The sequence below is a fragment of the Chinchilla lanigera genome, unplaced genomic scaffold, assembly GCF_000276665.1.
Source record: "Chinchilla lanigera isolate Chin_1 unplaced genomic scaffold, ChiLan1.0 scaffold00110, whole genome shotgun sequence".
Taxonomy (NCBI): Eukaryota; Metazoa; Chordata; class Mammalia; order Rodentia; family Chinchillidae; genus Chinchilla; species Chinchilla lanigera.
In genome coordinates, this window is record NW_004955511.1 from 1,444,931 (window position 1) to 1,461,316 (window position 16,386).

Here is a 16,386-nt window from a genome sequence, read left to right on the forward strand (position 1 = left end):
AGAATTTACATGCACAGGTAATTAAAACTTTCAAATAAGTTACTGTCACAACTTTGCAAAACACAGGCAATGATAAAAGAAAACATTAGGTGGTCTTGGGGATTTAGCTCAGTGGCTTAGCTCCTGCCTGGCAAGCTCAAGGTACTTGCGTTTCAATTCCTGGTACCGGAAGAAAAAAACAAAACAAAACAAAAACAAAAAAAGAAAACATTAGGTATCTGACTTTAGAATTATATGTCACAGAGGCATATGGAATCATTTAAAATTCACTGGTTCTCCTCAATAAACTGTCAGGACATGTTGGTTTTGAATATAAATATAAATATGTTTAGGCCACATGCACTTTTTGCTGAAAGTGTCTATTTGAATATAACATACAAGATACAGTACAGAATATATTCCATACATATACTTTCTGTATTTACACTCATATGATTTTCACTGTGATCAATTTATTTGTTCTTATTAATATAAAAATCCAGTATCTGTCCAGTGCATTGACCTTTTAGCTGAACTACCATGAGGAAAAAGGTTTTCAGAGGTTTTCAGATTTGGATCCAGGTTTAATTCAGTTTCTGGACCTTGGCTTTAGACATTTTTATATTATCAGAATTGAAACTTTCTATTTGAGGTAATTTATAAATACGACCCTAAGATTACAATTATAAAGAGAATTGTAATCACCACATATATTGAACATTCAGTTTCAACATCAACTTTGCAAAATTTTGTGTTATACATCCAATACATATATCTATATTTTCATGGCAATGTATTGATTGTCTATATATTAGTATATCTCATCCAGCGTTTTCAACTTCAGTATTATTATTATGTGAACTGAGAATTAGTGAGAGATTGGCACTGGATACAATAGAATGCTTAACTGGCCGACAGCCATTAGATGCCAAGAGCAGCTCGACTCTCACTTGCAGCAGAGAAAATGAGCCTGCTTGGAAAATGTTTTCTGGTGAGTAAAAACAACCACGGTTAAAAACACTGATGGCTCATGTCTTTAACTCTAATGTTACTTATACAAAATTTTATTTGTAAAACAAAAGTTTATTTTCAAAGATCTTCAAGTGGAAAGCTCACAAATACTTGCTTGTACTAGTTTTGTACACCTTAAAAGATCCCCAGGGACAATATGGGAAAACTCTTGATTATGTTTGGGTCTCTATTTAGAACAAGTTTCATGATCACCCTGGATGGAGGAGCACAACCTCACCGCGGTGACGGAATTCATTCTCCTGGGCATCACAGACCGTCCTGAGCTGCAGGCTCCGCTGTTTGTGCTGTTCCTCATCATCTACCTGATCTCCCTGGTGGGCAACGTGGGCATGATCGTGCTCACCCAGGTGGACTCCAGGCTGCAAACACCCATGTACTTTTTTCTCAGACACCTGGCTCTCACTGACCTTGGTTATTCCACAGCTGTGGGACCCAAAATGCTGGTAAATTTTATAGTTGATCAAAATACAATCTCCTATTATTTCTGTGCCACACAGCTGGCTTTCTTTCTTGTTTTCATTGTTAGTGAGCTTTTTATTCTGTCTGCCATGTCCTATGACCGCTATGTGGCCATCTGTAAGCCTCTGCTGTACACTGTCATCATATCTCCAAGAGTGTGTTGGGTTCTAGTGGTGATTCCCTATCTCTACTGCACATTCGTATCTCTTCTGGTCACCGTGAAGATTTTCTCTTCATCTTTCTGTGGACACAATGTCATCAGTCATTTCTACTGTGACAGTCTCCCCCTGTTATCATTGCTCTGCTCAGATACTCATGAAATTGAACTGATAATTCTGATTTTAGCAGCTTTTGATTTGATTTCCTCTCTTCTGATGGTCCTCGTGTCCTACCTGCTCATCTTTGTGGCCATTCTCAGGATGAACTCCACAGAGGGCAGGCGCAAGGCCTTCTCCACCTGTGGGTCCCACCTGACAGTGGTCACAGTGTTCTACGGGACTTTGATATTTATGTACGTGCAGCCCAAGTCCAGTCACTCCAGTGACACTGACAAAGTGACTTCCATATTTTACACCTTGGTTATTCCCATGTTGAATCCATTGATTTATAGCTTGAGGAACAAAGATGTCAAATGTGCCCTACAAAGGACCTGGAATAATTTATGCAATATTTTTTAAGTTTTTGTAGAATATGATTCCCATGAATTAATCCTAAGCAAAAGTCTTTGCTATGTTTGAATCCAAAAGAATTAAACAGCAAAAATTGGTTTAACATTTATTTATTCATCTTATTACATATACCAGGTCCTTTTAATTGCCACAGATAAACAAAGAAAACAAAAAGTTAAAAACAAAACTTTGTCTCTTTTGAAAATCATATATCAGTTAATTTTATAGTGTAAATACATTAAATGAATACAGAATAAAAAGCACTGGTGGCAAGGAAAGTGAGTGTACGTTGACACTGTGGGAACCACTGAAAATTACAGAGGGATTAGCAAGCATTCTTGTGTTTTTATTACCAGTTACAGGACAAGTTTTATTTTATAATACATATATGTGCTCTGTGTGCATATTATCGCTATTCTTGCATTTTACCCTTCATAATTTGGGCTAGTATATTTTGTAAGTGTATTCAATAATTTTGTAACTGTATTCAATATTGATTCTTTATACATTATGTGTTGGTTTGAAATCCTATGAATATGCTGAAACAATAAATATTTCAAATTATGGTGTCCCACCCATACCTTTGACAGTATGTTTGTTTTCACATGACTTTTAACTGTGACTCAATAATCCATATGCTTAGATGAGGTATGACTTTTTCTTAAACTATTCTCTTGACACTTATGGACATACAAGTTAAGGTAAATTCTGAAGCCATTTATAAAAATGCTCATTTGTGCATTAATTCCAGTTGACATTCTCAATAACTTCTTGTTCATTTTTATAGATTCTTTCCTATTTATCTAAAAGTATTATAATTACACTGACTTTCAATGGCATTAAGTTTTGTCTTTTTGTCCAGTTGACATTTCTCAATTGTAATTTGTATTACAGATGAATCACACTTTCATTGACTTTTATTTTTACTGCATTAAATGATTCTCCAACTCATAGAAAAGAAATGAATCACAGAGATTACACATTATATTTCTGTTCCATACTTTGAAAGTGTTTTTTGTGGTGACAGACCTTCACTATTAAAAGCAATCTCTGAGATGTAGGTAAGAATATAATTGATTTGGAACATAATTGCTGTATGTCACATTTTCCATAAAAATACAGTTACTTTCAGTGTTTCAGAATCAAGATTTTCTTTAGTGCATCATGAAATAAAATTATATGAAATAAAACTCAATTGAATTTTGAACGAATGAACTTCATTGAAAAAATAAAAGATATAGTATATTGTCACATGAAAATACATACCAGGATACTGTTGAAGCAGTTAAAATTAGTGTTTAAAATAGTCACATAGACTACCCAAAGCCCCCAGTTAAAAATATCATTGAGTGTCATATGTAGTTATTTTTCAAGTTTCAATTAATTTAGAAATCACAACAGCTTTGTGAAGTAAATTCTACTAAATACTCTATTTTTCCTTTTCACTACTTTCCTCCTAGAATGATAACATAAATTTCACTTTGGCACCTTTCAGATTAAAAAAGAGGAAAGGGTACAGGAAACAATTATAACGTGTATAGTTCATGTCTATATCTGTTTTCATGAGAAGCCACTTTGAAGATATCTATATGTAATACAACAAGCATTGTTAATTCCCTACCACTTTGTAACTCCTGTACCACGTTGTATTGTCTGTACTGTTCTTTTGCTATTTTGTAAAATGTTGTCTGTCTGTTAATGTTTTCCTCCTTTTATTTTTAAAATAAAAATAAATAAATAAAGAAATAAATAAATTCAGGGAATCTAATATACACTATAGTGACTAAGTTCTTAGCCACTACACTGCTTCCATGACATTTGATGAGAGATGAATTTTAACGTCCTCACCACATTGGCATGCATGTACACACACACACACACACACACACACACACACACACAAGTATGGATGATGGTGGATGTTCCAATTACTTTGATTATTTACCCACTTTGGAGAAGATCACTCTAATTCTGATTGATGACACCTAACCTGCCTGCTGGAAAAGCACAAAAGCTCTGCTGCAATATCTGGTAGAAAGTGGTACAAGAAAGAGCCTCCACAAATTTCTTGGAGCTCCTGGCTTCTATAGAATCTGGATCCCTGAGTTCACAAAAACAGTGATGCGTACTCAGACTGTCAGCCCTCCGAGTGCCCAGTGGCTGACCTGTGCAAATACTTGGATCCAGTCACTAAGGGCTGCCTCCCCTCTGCCTTTACGTTCTAGTAGCCACTATCCTTCTGATCAAGAAAACCAACAAACTCACTTTAGGTCGAGACCTAACTGTCCAGGTGCCACATGCTGTCCTGGGATGAACTGTTCTAAAACGTGGACCCCCTGACAGATGCTGACTACACCCTGCTTATGGATGGAAGGAACTCCACTAGAATGAGAACCAGCAGGCTAGATATGCTGAGTCACCTTGGACAAAGTTATTTCAGCCAACATGCTCTTTCTACTTCTTCCTGCTGCTTTTTGGAACCGGCCACAAATGACTCCAAACCTGTGCTCCTAATTCCCCTCAAGGGAGCTGATTGAAGCATCAACTCCAGCCAGAAAATTTTTTAATCACAGCCAGACCTGCCCCACGCAAGCTCACACCACAGCACTGGCACCAGCACCCCTGGAGCCATTTCAGGCTTCAGCATCTGTGTTCCCAGCCCTAATCTCTCTCCCCTGGGGCTTTGAGGCCTGGAATTTTGAGGAACAAGTGATTCTTAGTCAGTACCTGTCCGAAGTTAAGTAAATCTCCCTCCAAATCCTGGGTGTCATTTCAGTGTTTCTGCTTGTCTTTGCAATTTTTGTCATATGAGAAATCTTATCTGAGGAAGAGAATTTCGTGTTGTGCTATATTGTGTTGTGTTATGTTGTGTTGTGTTTTAATGACTGTGGTGAATGAATTGTTGGTAAAAGTCCACCAGAAGGAAAACAAGACATAAATGTTCCATCTCCCAAAAATAAAGGTCAATAAAGGAACTACTGATTCTCCAACAATTTTTTTCTTCTTGGATTTTAATGATTTTGTGTGTGCTTCAGATAATCATGACATTAATTTAAGTTCAAACAATGACAGATTATTGGTATGTGGGGACAGCAGGTTCATAGGTGGGATTAGATTAGGGACTTCTGAGGACTCGGCATCTCAGCAAGCAGCAGGCAGCAGTGATGACAGTCAGGGGTTTTGATTCCTGCCTCTGTATAGCTACGCTGAACTAAAAGCCTGTGGTTTTGACACCCATTTTTTTGTGGCTAGTAAGCCTCTGTTTAAGAAAATTACTTCTCAAAACTGTTTCACCTCCAAATTTCACTTTCAACCCACTTACTCTGGTCCCTAGCAACAAGCTTAGTAACCAATCAAGTGTTGACCTTCAGGGGTGTGGAGATGGGATTGCTACCCTATGAAACAGGACCCCAGCTCCAGTTTCAACCATGTCTCAGCTCTGAGCACCCCCACTCCTTGCTTCCTGCGATTCCTATAATAAAAGTCCTTCTGCTTTTACCTGTTTTTTTCTGACACCTCTGCCTTTCAGAACTGATGAGAGTGAGGTTGGGGACCTTTAGGCCTCAGACTCACCTAACTTAACAGATATATCATGAAAATAATAAAAAGGAACTCCATCAGACTCCAACATTAGAACAAGAAAATATTTTCACTGAACTGTGTTCATTGAGGCAGCACTTGAGGAGCAGGTCAGAACAGGCAAAACAATAACACTTAAATGATAGAATAGGGGAAGACATATCTACATGAAATTCTGAAGACTGAGCACTGTTATTTTTCTAGGCTGGATCATCCTTTCAGACTAAGATGAGAAAAGTATTTCTCTGAAATATCTACACTGTCTTGGTTATTGTCACACTTAGTGAAAACACCCCAAAATTCCAACCACTGTGGCTAGAGAGATGACAGGGAATAACATATATAACACAGAGACATCTAATAATCTTGAGACAATAAACTCCAATAATTAACATACAAAATTTATCGTTGAACAAGTTCCTGAAAACAAGAGAGAAATGAAACACTCATTCAGGAATTTGACTATAATTTTCCCTATTATTATTTCTAGAACAAGAAATTCTCTGAGATTTTATTTTTTATTTTTTTTTTTTTGGTTTTTCTCCGGTACCGGGAACCAAACTCATGACCTTACACTTGCCAGGCAGGCGCTTTTGCCACTGAGCTAAATCCCCAGCCCCTTCTGAGATTTTAAAAATATTTTGTATCCTAACAACATTAATATTTCCTCGTTTAACTGTGTCTTCCCATAATTTCTATGTTTTTTTTTCAGAGACTCAGGACATTACATATGTTCATCGAGTGCTGTGTCAATAAGCTACAACACTTGCTCCTCACGATTTCTAAGGGGAGGAAAGTTATCAGTGGAAAAAGTGATGCTGGGGTAGAGTGGTAACAGCTTATTTTCCATGGATTTCCCAGGCAATCAGTAAACTGCTGGAGAGATGAACAGCGGTGTCACAAAGTAAAAAAAGTTTCAACAATAAACAGGAGAAGCTGTATTCTAACGTGGGAAACACATGCGAGAACATTAAGAGTGAGTGTGTGTGTTGTGTGTCCCACTCCCAGCTGTGTCCCAACATAGCACAATGCTGAATTACATTCATTTGACTCCACCTCCAGAAGATGCCTGATGAAAATGAGTGACATATTTTGTATGGTCTTCTTTAAAACCCAACAGACAGGGGCTGGGTATTTAGCTCAGCGGCAAAGTGCCTGCCTGGCAAGCACAAGGTCATGAGTTTGATTTCTGGTACCGCAAGAAAAAATAAAAAATAAAATAAAATAAAACCCAACAGACAAAAATAAATAAATAAAACCCAGCAGAAATAAATGCTGCACTACATGCAATAATACAATATCAAATCAGACCTTTAATGTTCATAGTTAGCCCTTATTACCCCTCAAATTCTGCACCACATCCCAAAGCAACTAACAATCTATTTTCACCTTTATGAGGTTTTTTTATTCTTAACATTTCAAATAAATATTATACAATAGGTGAACCTTTGTGGCTATCTTCTTTCACTTAGCAGAAACCTGTATAATTTTGTCTTATGAGCTGTGACAGGATGTTTTAGTTTCTGTTTTAACTGTCTTTCTCTGACAATGCTTTGGCAGGAAAGGAGAAACTGCCTCGATCCTGCTTGGAGGCAGAAGTCAAGATTCTCCACGCTCTGTCTATGGAGGTCCTGTGATTGATATCTGACTGCATATGGACATACATGGGTTACCCAGACCTACACAACCCACTTGGCTTTCCTTTGTCTGTTTGGGAGTGGTTCATAGTACTCTGAGTGGTGTTTAGTGGTAATAGAAGGATTAGTCTTCGGGAGTGTGCTGTTATATGGAACAACCCCCTTCCTATGTATTGACAGCTGGGTACACTTCTATTTCTCTGTCTGTATTTAGCATTACAAATTTTCTGGTTTCTTCCACTTCAGGCCTGGGATACATAACATAAAAGCAATTCAGAAAACTCATAGCTGTGTTGTCCCTCGAGTCTGGAGTCTTTGGGTGGTTTGCTTTCTTTTTCTTGCCTTTCATTGTTTGCTTAGCTTGTTTTCTAATCACATGAACATGCTTGAAAGCAGAGTAGGGCTGGGGATAAAGCTCAGTGGCACAAGCACTTGTCTAGCAAGCATAAGGTCCTGAATGTATCAAAAAAAGAGGGAGAAGAGTAGGGCAAGGTGAAGCTACTCCTACTTTCTGGAAGCTCAAGATCTCTAATTCTGAGGCATGAATGCCAAATAAGGACCAGATTATCCATGCTTTGCTTTTTACCATCTCACGTTTTACTGCACATATCATAAAAGTGATGATGCCTGAAGATTCATTGCCTGCAGCGTTTCATTAACTTCGCAATAAAAATCAGAAAAAGAAATGGAGCATCTTAATTTCTAATGTTAATTCTTCCGTTTTCAAGTTTTTTGGCATTTAATGAATTATTGAAATATTTATTCTACACCCATTATTAAAACCTTTGTTACAGCTAGACATTCCTGTAATACAAGTAATACTTCCAATTACATGTGGCAGTTACTGCTACATGTAAGAAAAATGAGGACATTAAATAACTCACCTACTGGGTTATGCTGGTTCATCTCTGTGCTCCACTTCCTACACCCTTATGCACAACAGAGGGACTGAATAACAAGTATCTCATGTGAGGCATTTCCTGTTTGGTCAAGGCTACTACTTGTCCCAATTGTTGAAGTTACACTGACAACAGAATATTCTTAAGTGTTGACATTAATAACACAGAAAAGTAAAATGTGACCAGGAGCCTCTACGAGCATAAATAGATATTGTTCAAAAGTCAAGAGACTGTTCGTGTCTTCATTTGTAAACCCCTGATATTAATTACTGATGTCAGTCCAGTTAATACAACATTATAAGCTCTAAGTGAATGGAGAAAAAGCACATGAAACAATAGTTGTTCAAGAAAAGCTTGCCTTATATCCAAACCACTGAACAACAAACTATCTACACTATTTCTGGTCAACACCTTCAACCAGTATTTTGCAGAGAATTTCACACTTATATAAAATTTTACATATTAGTGTATCACTTCTTTTTGTTATTCCTGGGCCTTGTCTTGTTCCAGCATTATTTTAATGCAGAGTACATAATGTTTTACTGTTTTGTTCTGCCTTGCATATTAACCACTTTTTTCCTTGCTTGTTCAATATCCTTTAGTTTTGTGCAGTACAATGAGTGATTTTATTCATTAAAGCAGAAATAAAATTTTTTATACATATTTTATTCTTTTAACTAAACACTTTACAAAATAATGATGTCTAGAAAAATGCATAAAAATGTATTTGCTTCTGCAAACTCATCTGTTAAGTCAGTGTCCTGCATTAAATAAAAAGCAAATTAGTAATTCCTTTCAGAGTTCCAAGTATTTCCTAAGTCACATGTTAACTATACTTAGAAAAGTGACATTAATTTATGAAGACTGCTTCCTAATGCAAAGTTGGACAAGCCCATTAGTGTAGTACAACCATGCAGCACTGTGGACTGACTGAATATTTCTTGTTATAACACACTATTGGTCATTTTGGATTCAGCATTTCCCTTTGAGTTAAAAGCTCTGGATTTTATCACTGCATACTATTCATGCATTTAAAAACCACACTGAACTCCATAATGTGTGCAATACATGTTATTCAGAAAGGATTTTTAACTCAACATAATGATATTTTTATGTACTTTTGAATTCAATTGGTTAATGCTTTGTTGAGAATTTTGTTACAAGAATACTTTCCTGTGGTTTTGCTATGCTTTGCTATTTTGTCTCATCTGATTTAAGCATCAGGGTAATCCTGACACCTGTGAGTAGTGTGTAAAAATTTCCACCCTTTCAATTTTCTTGTAATAGTTTGGGAAGAAATTATGTTCCTTCTTCAGGAAAAGTTTGGTGGAATCCAAATTAAGTTATATGGGCCTCGGCATATCCAGTTCAGAAACTTTATTACAAATTCCACATCATTACTGATGCCTAATCTGTTCAAGTTTTCTAGGTATTCATTATTCAGATTTTGCAAGTCATATGTGCCCAGAAACTAACAGATATTTTCTACAGTTTTTGATTTATTGGAATACAGCTGTTTATAAAATTCCCTAGTGATCCTTTGTATTTCTGGGCCATCAGTTATAATATAATAATAATATCACCTGTTTTTCTTATTTTATTCACTGAATCTTCCCTCTTATTTACAAGGGGGATTTATCCCAGGAACACAAAGATGGCTCAATATATACAAATCTATAAATATAACACAGCACATCATCAAAGCGTGAGGAAAAAAACGTGATTAAGGCAAAGATGTAGAGATAATAGATGAAATTCAATGTCACTTCATACAAAAAACATAAACTGAGAAGTGACAGTGGAAAAATGAATTCAGCAAAGTGGCAAAAGGAAGCAAAATCAGAATACAAAACTAGTAGCACTGGTCTAAACCAATAATGAACTTACGAAAAAAAAATCATGAAAATGATTCCAAATAAAATATCCCCCAAAAGTACAATATCTAGGAATAAATTTAACCCAGAAAGTGAGAGAAGTCTACAGTGAAAATTACAAAATTCTGGTCCAGGAGAATGAAGAAGACTCAAGGGAAACAAAAGACACTCCCTGTTCATTTATTGAAAAAAAATTTTATGTTTACACAGTCCAAAGCAACCTATAGATTCAATTCAATGCATATCTAAATGTCAACGGCCTTCATCACATAACTAGAAAAACTAATTCTAAAGTTAATGTGAAAGTACAAAGACTCCACCTAGTCACAAAATCTTGAGGAAAAAAAAATGAAAAGCGGTAAAGATAAAATCTTATTTCACTTCAAAATATACTACATTGCCATAATAATCAAACAGCAATACTAGTAGCATAAAATAAGACCAACAGAACAGTGTAGAGGGTCCAGAAATAATCCTGTGCATGTATAGTCACTTCATGTTCAGCAAAACTGAAAAACATAAAAAGAAACAAAGAAACAGGTGAGTACCTTTAATCAATGGTGTTGGACAAACGATTTTCACATGCCCAAGTTTGGACATTAATCCCTCTCACCCGAGACAAAAAATTAATCAGAATGGTTGAAAGAGCTGAGTATGACTTAAAATTATGGAACTATGAGAACAAAACATGGGCGAAATACTTGTAGACACTGGTGAAGGTGTTTCTTTGTTTGTTTGTCTTGATAAGATACCAAAAACACATGAAAGATCACTGAAAGTAGACAAGAGGGGTTCTATCAAACTAAGAAGCTTCTGAATAGCAAATGAAACAGAGCAATAAACGGACAGCCCTATGGAATGGGAAACACATTTTAAACCATTCATCTAATAAATACTATTTTGTAGAGTGCATAAGGAACAAAATCTTTCCTGCTAAAGTAGGAGAGTTTTATTGGAGTGGGCATTTTTCAAAAGGTGAAATTCAAATGGCCAACAATTTATGAAAAAGAAAAGATCAACACCTTTAGCCATCTGGGAATTACAGGTTAAAATTACTGTGCGGTATCATCTCGCACCTGTTACAATGGCTCAAATGAAGAAGAAAAATAATCTCCTAAGCTGTCTACATAAGAAACCCAAAATATAAAGCAATTTTTAAATAAAAGGAAAACTAATCAATAGGAAATAGGGAAATATATTTTTGGAAAATGAGAAGGAAAGCTAGTGATGGAAGGGCCAGGAGAGGGAGGGAAAGGAAAAAAAAGAATTAGAGTATGCTGAATTCATGTAGCCACACCCTAGGATGAGTGCAAGCATATAGACTGTGTATGTGTACTATTAAAAAATTTAAAAAGACATAAAAACAATGCTGAACAGGATGTGGAGTAAAGGCAACTCTTTCATACTATTGGTGAGAATGTAAGTTAGGATAGCCATTAGGGAGAACAGCACGGAGCTTCTAAAGTAAAGTGAAAATAGAACTACTACGGAAGCCAGTTTCCCCACTCTGTGGCATATATTGAAAGAAAAGGAAATCACTATATCACAAAGACATTTGGCCACTCATATTTACTGAAGCACTTTTCGCAGTAATCAAGCAAGGGAAAGAACCTGAGTGTCCAGCAAATGGTACACACATGGTATGGTATCATTTAACCATGAAAAAGAATGCAATGCTAACATTTCTTACAACATAGCAGCAAATAGACACCTTTATGTTTCTGGAAACCAGTGGAAAGGACAAATTCTTACAATAGCTCTAGATTAAAGATAAAACATAAACATATAAAGAAATAATGGACACATCTTTTTATAAAAATATACTCCTAGGACATTGTTTTATATTAATTTATGATCATACTTTATTATTGAATGCTGTGTGATATATTTCTGGAGACTCAACTGTACTTTTATTCATGCATTGTCTCAAGGGCTTATGCTTAATAATTTCAGGATATTGTGTACTTGAGTGTTAACCAAGGCATGTTTGTGGCTTTCACTGTTTGGTGATATTGCATGACTTTTTATTCCATTAGGTTACTTTCCCAATGGAATATTTGGAGATTAATTAACAGATATGCAAGCTGCAATCCCTCAGGTAATTATGTGCAATTTGTTTATCCACGAATCACATTTAACCTTCAGCAGTATGAATCTCAAAGATGAAAAAGAAAATTTGAATGGGTTCTATAACACCCTGTCATAATTACGACAAGAGGAGGACAAAGCAGAGCTCCTGTAAAGTGAGTAGAAACATTCATCTTTAACAGTTTCTAAGAGCAAATACTTTAAAATGCGTATAACCAAGGATCTGGGAGGGGCTTCCAATGTGCAGAATTATTTCTTCCTTTGGAATACACTTGTCCTCCAAGGGACTATGAGTCAGGACAAACCTGCTGTTCACTTCTCAGTTCTGTGCTGTTCATTATTTACACCAGCTCAGTTTTTAGCCTTCCGTTATTTGCATCAGCCTACTGTTTCAGGCATTGGTTTTAACTAGGACTTTGTCTGACATTATTTTTCTGGTGTTTCTTTTATTCCATTCCCATTTCCCATCTCCTCAGAGTGTCCTTCATGGGGAGGTGGTCTGTTAGACTGCAGAGCTACATCCCCAGATATTTACTTATGTTTTCTAAAATTTATGTATTCATTTATTTACAAGACAGGGACTCACTGAGTAGCTAAGTTTCCCAGCCTGAGTGCAACCTTACAGTTAACCTGCCTCAGGCTCCCAAAGCACTGGGATTTCAGGAAGGGACCACCACATCAGTTTGAGATTATAATCTTTAGGTAGAATGACACTACTTGAACTCTCCTTTCACCACTAATAATCTAGGAGAACCTTGTTAAGTGACCCAGTCCTCTGAGCTTGTGTCTTTGCTTTTTAATGGGTAAGTTATTACTACCTCCTTCCTAGTGTGTTTTGTGGATCATATTAATATTTGTAAAATGCTTAAAAAATTGTCTGGTAATTAATGTAAAAAATTTAGTTGTTGAAACTCACTTGCATTCTTGTTTCTGTGGTGCCTTTTCTCATTGTTACCCATGAAGGGAGGGTAAAAGATGTATAATCACACTTCTTGGTCCAGTCCTTTCCTGTGGAAGGGGACTGTGTAAGATTGTTAGGAGTCATGATTCATCATGAAAAATGGACAGATGGAGCAAAATCAGATAAAGATATTAACAACATCCAAAATGGTCATATTAGTGTACTGGATTTTATGGTAAGTAAATAAATTGAGATGTATAGAAGCATATGTTCAACAGAGGTTTTCAAAGTCTTTCTAATCTTCTTTAAACAGATGTGATGATTCGCATTAAGGTAAGACATTCAATGTTTAGATGCAGATGTCTGTTCTAAAAGTTATGTGGACAAATGTAAAAAGCTAAATTAAAATATATAGTTCTTTTGATGTAGTAAAACAACTTGGGATCTCAAGAAGCATGTATTTAGTTCTTCTGGGGAAATACCAAGAAGGGGAATAGCTGGGTCAAATGGGACCTCTAGCTTTAGTTTTTTGAGGAATCTCCAAACTGATTTCCACAGTTGTTGCACCAGTCTGCACTCCCACCAGCAGTGGAGAAGTGTTCCTTTTTCCCCCAAAGCCCGGCCAGCATTTGTTATTGGTTGATTTCTTGATGATAGCCATTCTTTTGGGGGTGAGATGGAATCTCAGTGCTGTATTTATTTGCCCTTTGTATTTATCTGAGAAAAGCATATTCATCTCATAAGTGAAATAAATCAAATTCACATGTGTAAACACTGTATTATCTCCTTAGTGTAAGAAACTGAAAGAGTAAGATCCAAAATGTACAATATATATTGTGAAAGGGAAAGAAACTGCTCAAAAGGAAATAATAATTGGGAGGGAGGAAATGAGAAAAGAAGGTATAGATAGATAGAGAGATAGATAGATAGATAGATAGATAGATAGATAGATACAGATCTATTGATAAGTAGATAGATAGATGATAGATAGGTATATAAGGTAACTAAGATAATTGTACTACTAATTTCTATTAGTTCATTAAAAAGAATAGTTTGTGCTTATATTGTTTGATTAATTTTTCATACCTATATCTTGTAATCTAGCAACTACTTTGGAGATAAAAATACTCAATATATTAACCATTCTCTCCTATTATTGTGTTTGACATTCTGTATCATTGTTTTTATTATCTTTTTCTCTTTTAAATAAAGTTTAAAAAAATTAATAAAGAAGCATGTATCAGCATGAGAACAACCACTTTCAAATATCTGGCCACTTAAAGTTTCACTGAATATGAGAGCATAGCTCTGTGTGACTTTGGTCCGATAGGAAGCAGGCAGTCTACTTAGCATTTGAGACAAAGATATCTGTGTCAAATATACCATACTGCACATACTCTTAGGTGGCATTTCAAATATCATTTGTGTTGGTTTTATCCTTACACAGATTACCAAGATGAAGCATAAGGAGAAACTCAATTGTACCGCAGCGACTGAAGTTACTGAATTTATTATCTTGGGGATCACTGAAAACCCTCATCTCCAGCGGCCACTGTTTGGAATTTTTCTCATCATATACTCAGTCACAGTGGCGGGCAATCTGGGCATGGTCATCTTGACCCATTTGGACTCTAAATTATGCAACCCCATGTATTTTTTCCTTAGACACCTGTCAATAACTGATCTTGGTTACTCCACTGTCATTGGCCCAAAGATGATGGTAAATTTTGTAGTACTCAAAAATACCATTTCCTATAGTGGTTGTGCCGCCCAGCTGGCATTCTTTGAGATTTTCATCATTACTGAACTGTTCATCCTCTCAGCCATGGCCTACGATCGCTACGTAGCCATCTGCAAGCCTCTTATGTACATGGTCATCATGGCAGACAAAGTGTGTTGGGGTCTGGTTATTGTGCCCTACCTCTACAGCACCTTCGTGTCACTATTGCTCACAGTGAAGCTGTTCACGTTGTCCTTCTGTGGCTCCAACATCATCAGGTATTTTTACTGCGACTGTGTCCCTCTGATAGCCATGCTCTGCTCTGACACACGTGAGCTGGAACTGATCATCTTGATCTTCTCGGGCTGTAACTTGCTGTCCTCATTCCTGATTGTCCTCATATCTTACACGTTTATTCTTGTGGCCATTGTCAGAATGAACTCAACCGAAGGGAGGTACAAAGCCTTCTCCACATGCAGCTCCCATCTGACAGTGGTGGTGGTGTTCTATGGAACACTGTTGTTTATATACCTGCAGCCCAAATCCAGCCACACTTTTGATGTTGATAAATTGGCCTCTGTGTTTTATACCTTGGTGATCCCAATGCTGAATCCAATCATCTACAGCCTGCGCAACAAGGAAGTAAAAGATGCCCTAAAGAGAACCTTAATTCATTGATTCAGAATTCCCACCTAATTTTCAGTGTCAGTCTTTGCTTACTACTCCATCACTGCACTTTAGTATCAAAAAGTAGAAATATCTTATCTATTTGTTTTCTTTTTTATCAGGATGAAACACTTCTTATATGAAACCTTTCTTTTCCATCTAGATAGAATAAGTAAATATTATACTCAGGGAATACAAATCACAAGCAATATTCAAGATTATATAAGCTGGGGATTTAGCTCAGCAGCACAGTGCCTTCCTGGCAAGCATGAGGTGGTGAGTTTGGTTCCCGGTACAGGAAAAAAATAAAAACACAAAACAAAACAAAAAAAAGATTATATAGAAATTTTATTACTTACAAGTAAGAAAAATCATACAACGTTTGGGTTGAAATTAGACTGGCAGAGGTAAAATTCACTCTAGTTACTTACTCATTTTTATTTTATGGAAAAACATTCACGACAAAATAATAGGAGAATAACAGTAGTTAATATACTGCATAGTCTGATCTTCAAAGGAGTTACTAAGATTGTAAAATATTGGCATAAAAAATTCTCCAAGCGATATTAGCACAAACCTTTCTTTTCAATGAACTAAGATGACTAATTGTATACCTAACTTGTATATCTTTTTGCTTTTCCCTCCTTTCCTTTCCCTTTTCCCCTACCCTAATTCGCCTTTCCCTTTGAACAAGTTCTTCCCATTTTATAATATCTATTGCACAGTTTAGATCTTATTTGCTCTTTCAGTTTCTCATACCAGGAAGACTTTTCAATAGTTGAAATGGAGCAAAATCAATCATAGAATTAGTAAGAGGTAACTTACAGTAGTCCCTGGGTTCTAAAGGTACATAAATTGCACTATGAGGGATGTGTTGGTTACAG

General features: G+C 36.2%; 2 protein-coding genes across 2 annotated transcripts; both read left to right on the plus strand.

Annotated features, from left to right (window-relative positions):
- Window positions 1-1,208: 1,208 nt before the first annotated feature.
- On the plus strand, window positions 1,209-2,147 carry LOC102005068 (olfactory receptor 8K3-like). Its single transcript, XM_005407961.1, has one exon. It carries the CDS (start codon window positions 1,209-1,211, stop codon window positions 2,145-2,147), a length of 939 nt encoding a protein of 312 aa, XP_005408018.1.
- A 12,425-nt stretch (window positions 2,148-14,572) lies between these two features.
- Window positions 14,573-15,514, plus strand: LOC102019937 (olfactory receptor 8K1-like). The gene has a single exon (XM_013506406.1). It carries the CDS (start codon window positions 14,573-14,575, stop codon window positions 15,512-15,514), a length of 942 nt encoding a protein of 313 aa, XP_013361860.1.
- The last annotated feature ends 872 nt before the right edge of the window (window positions 15,515-16,386 follow it).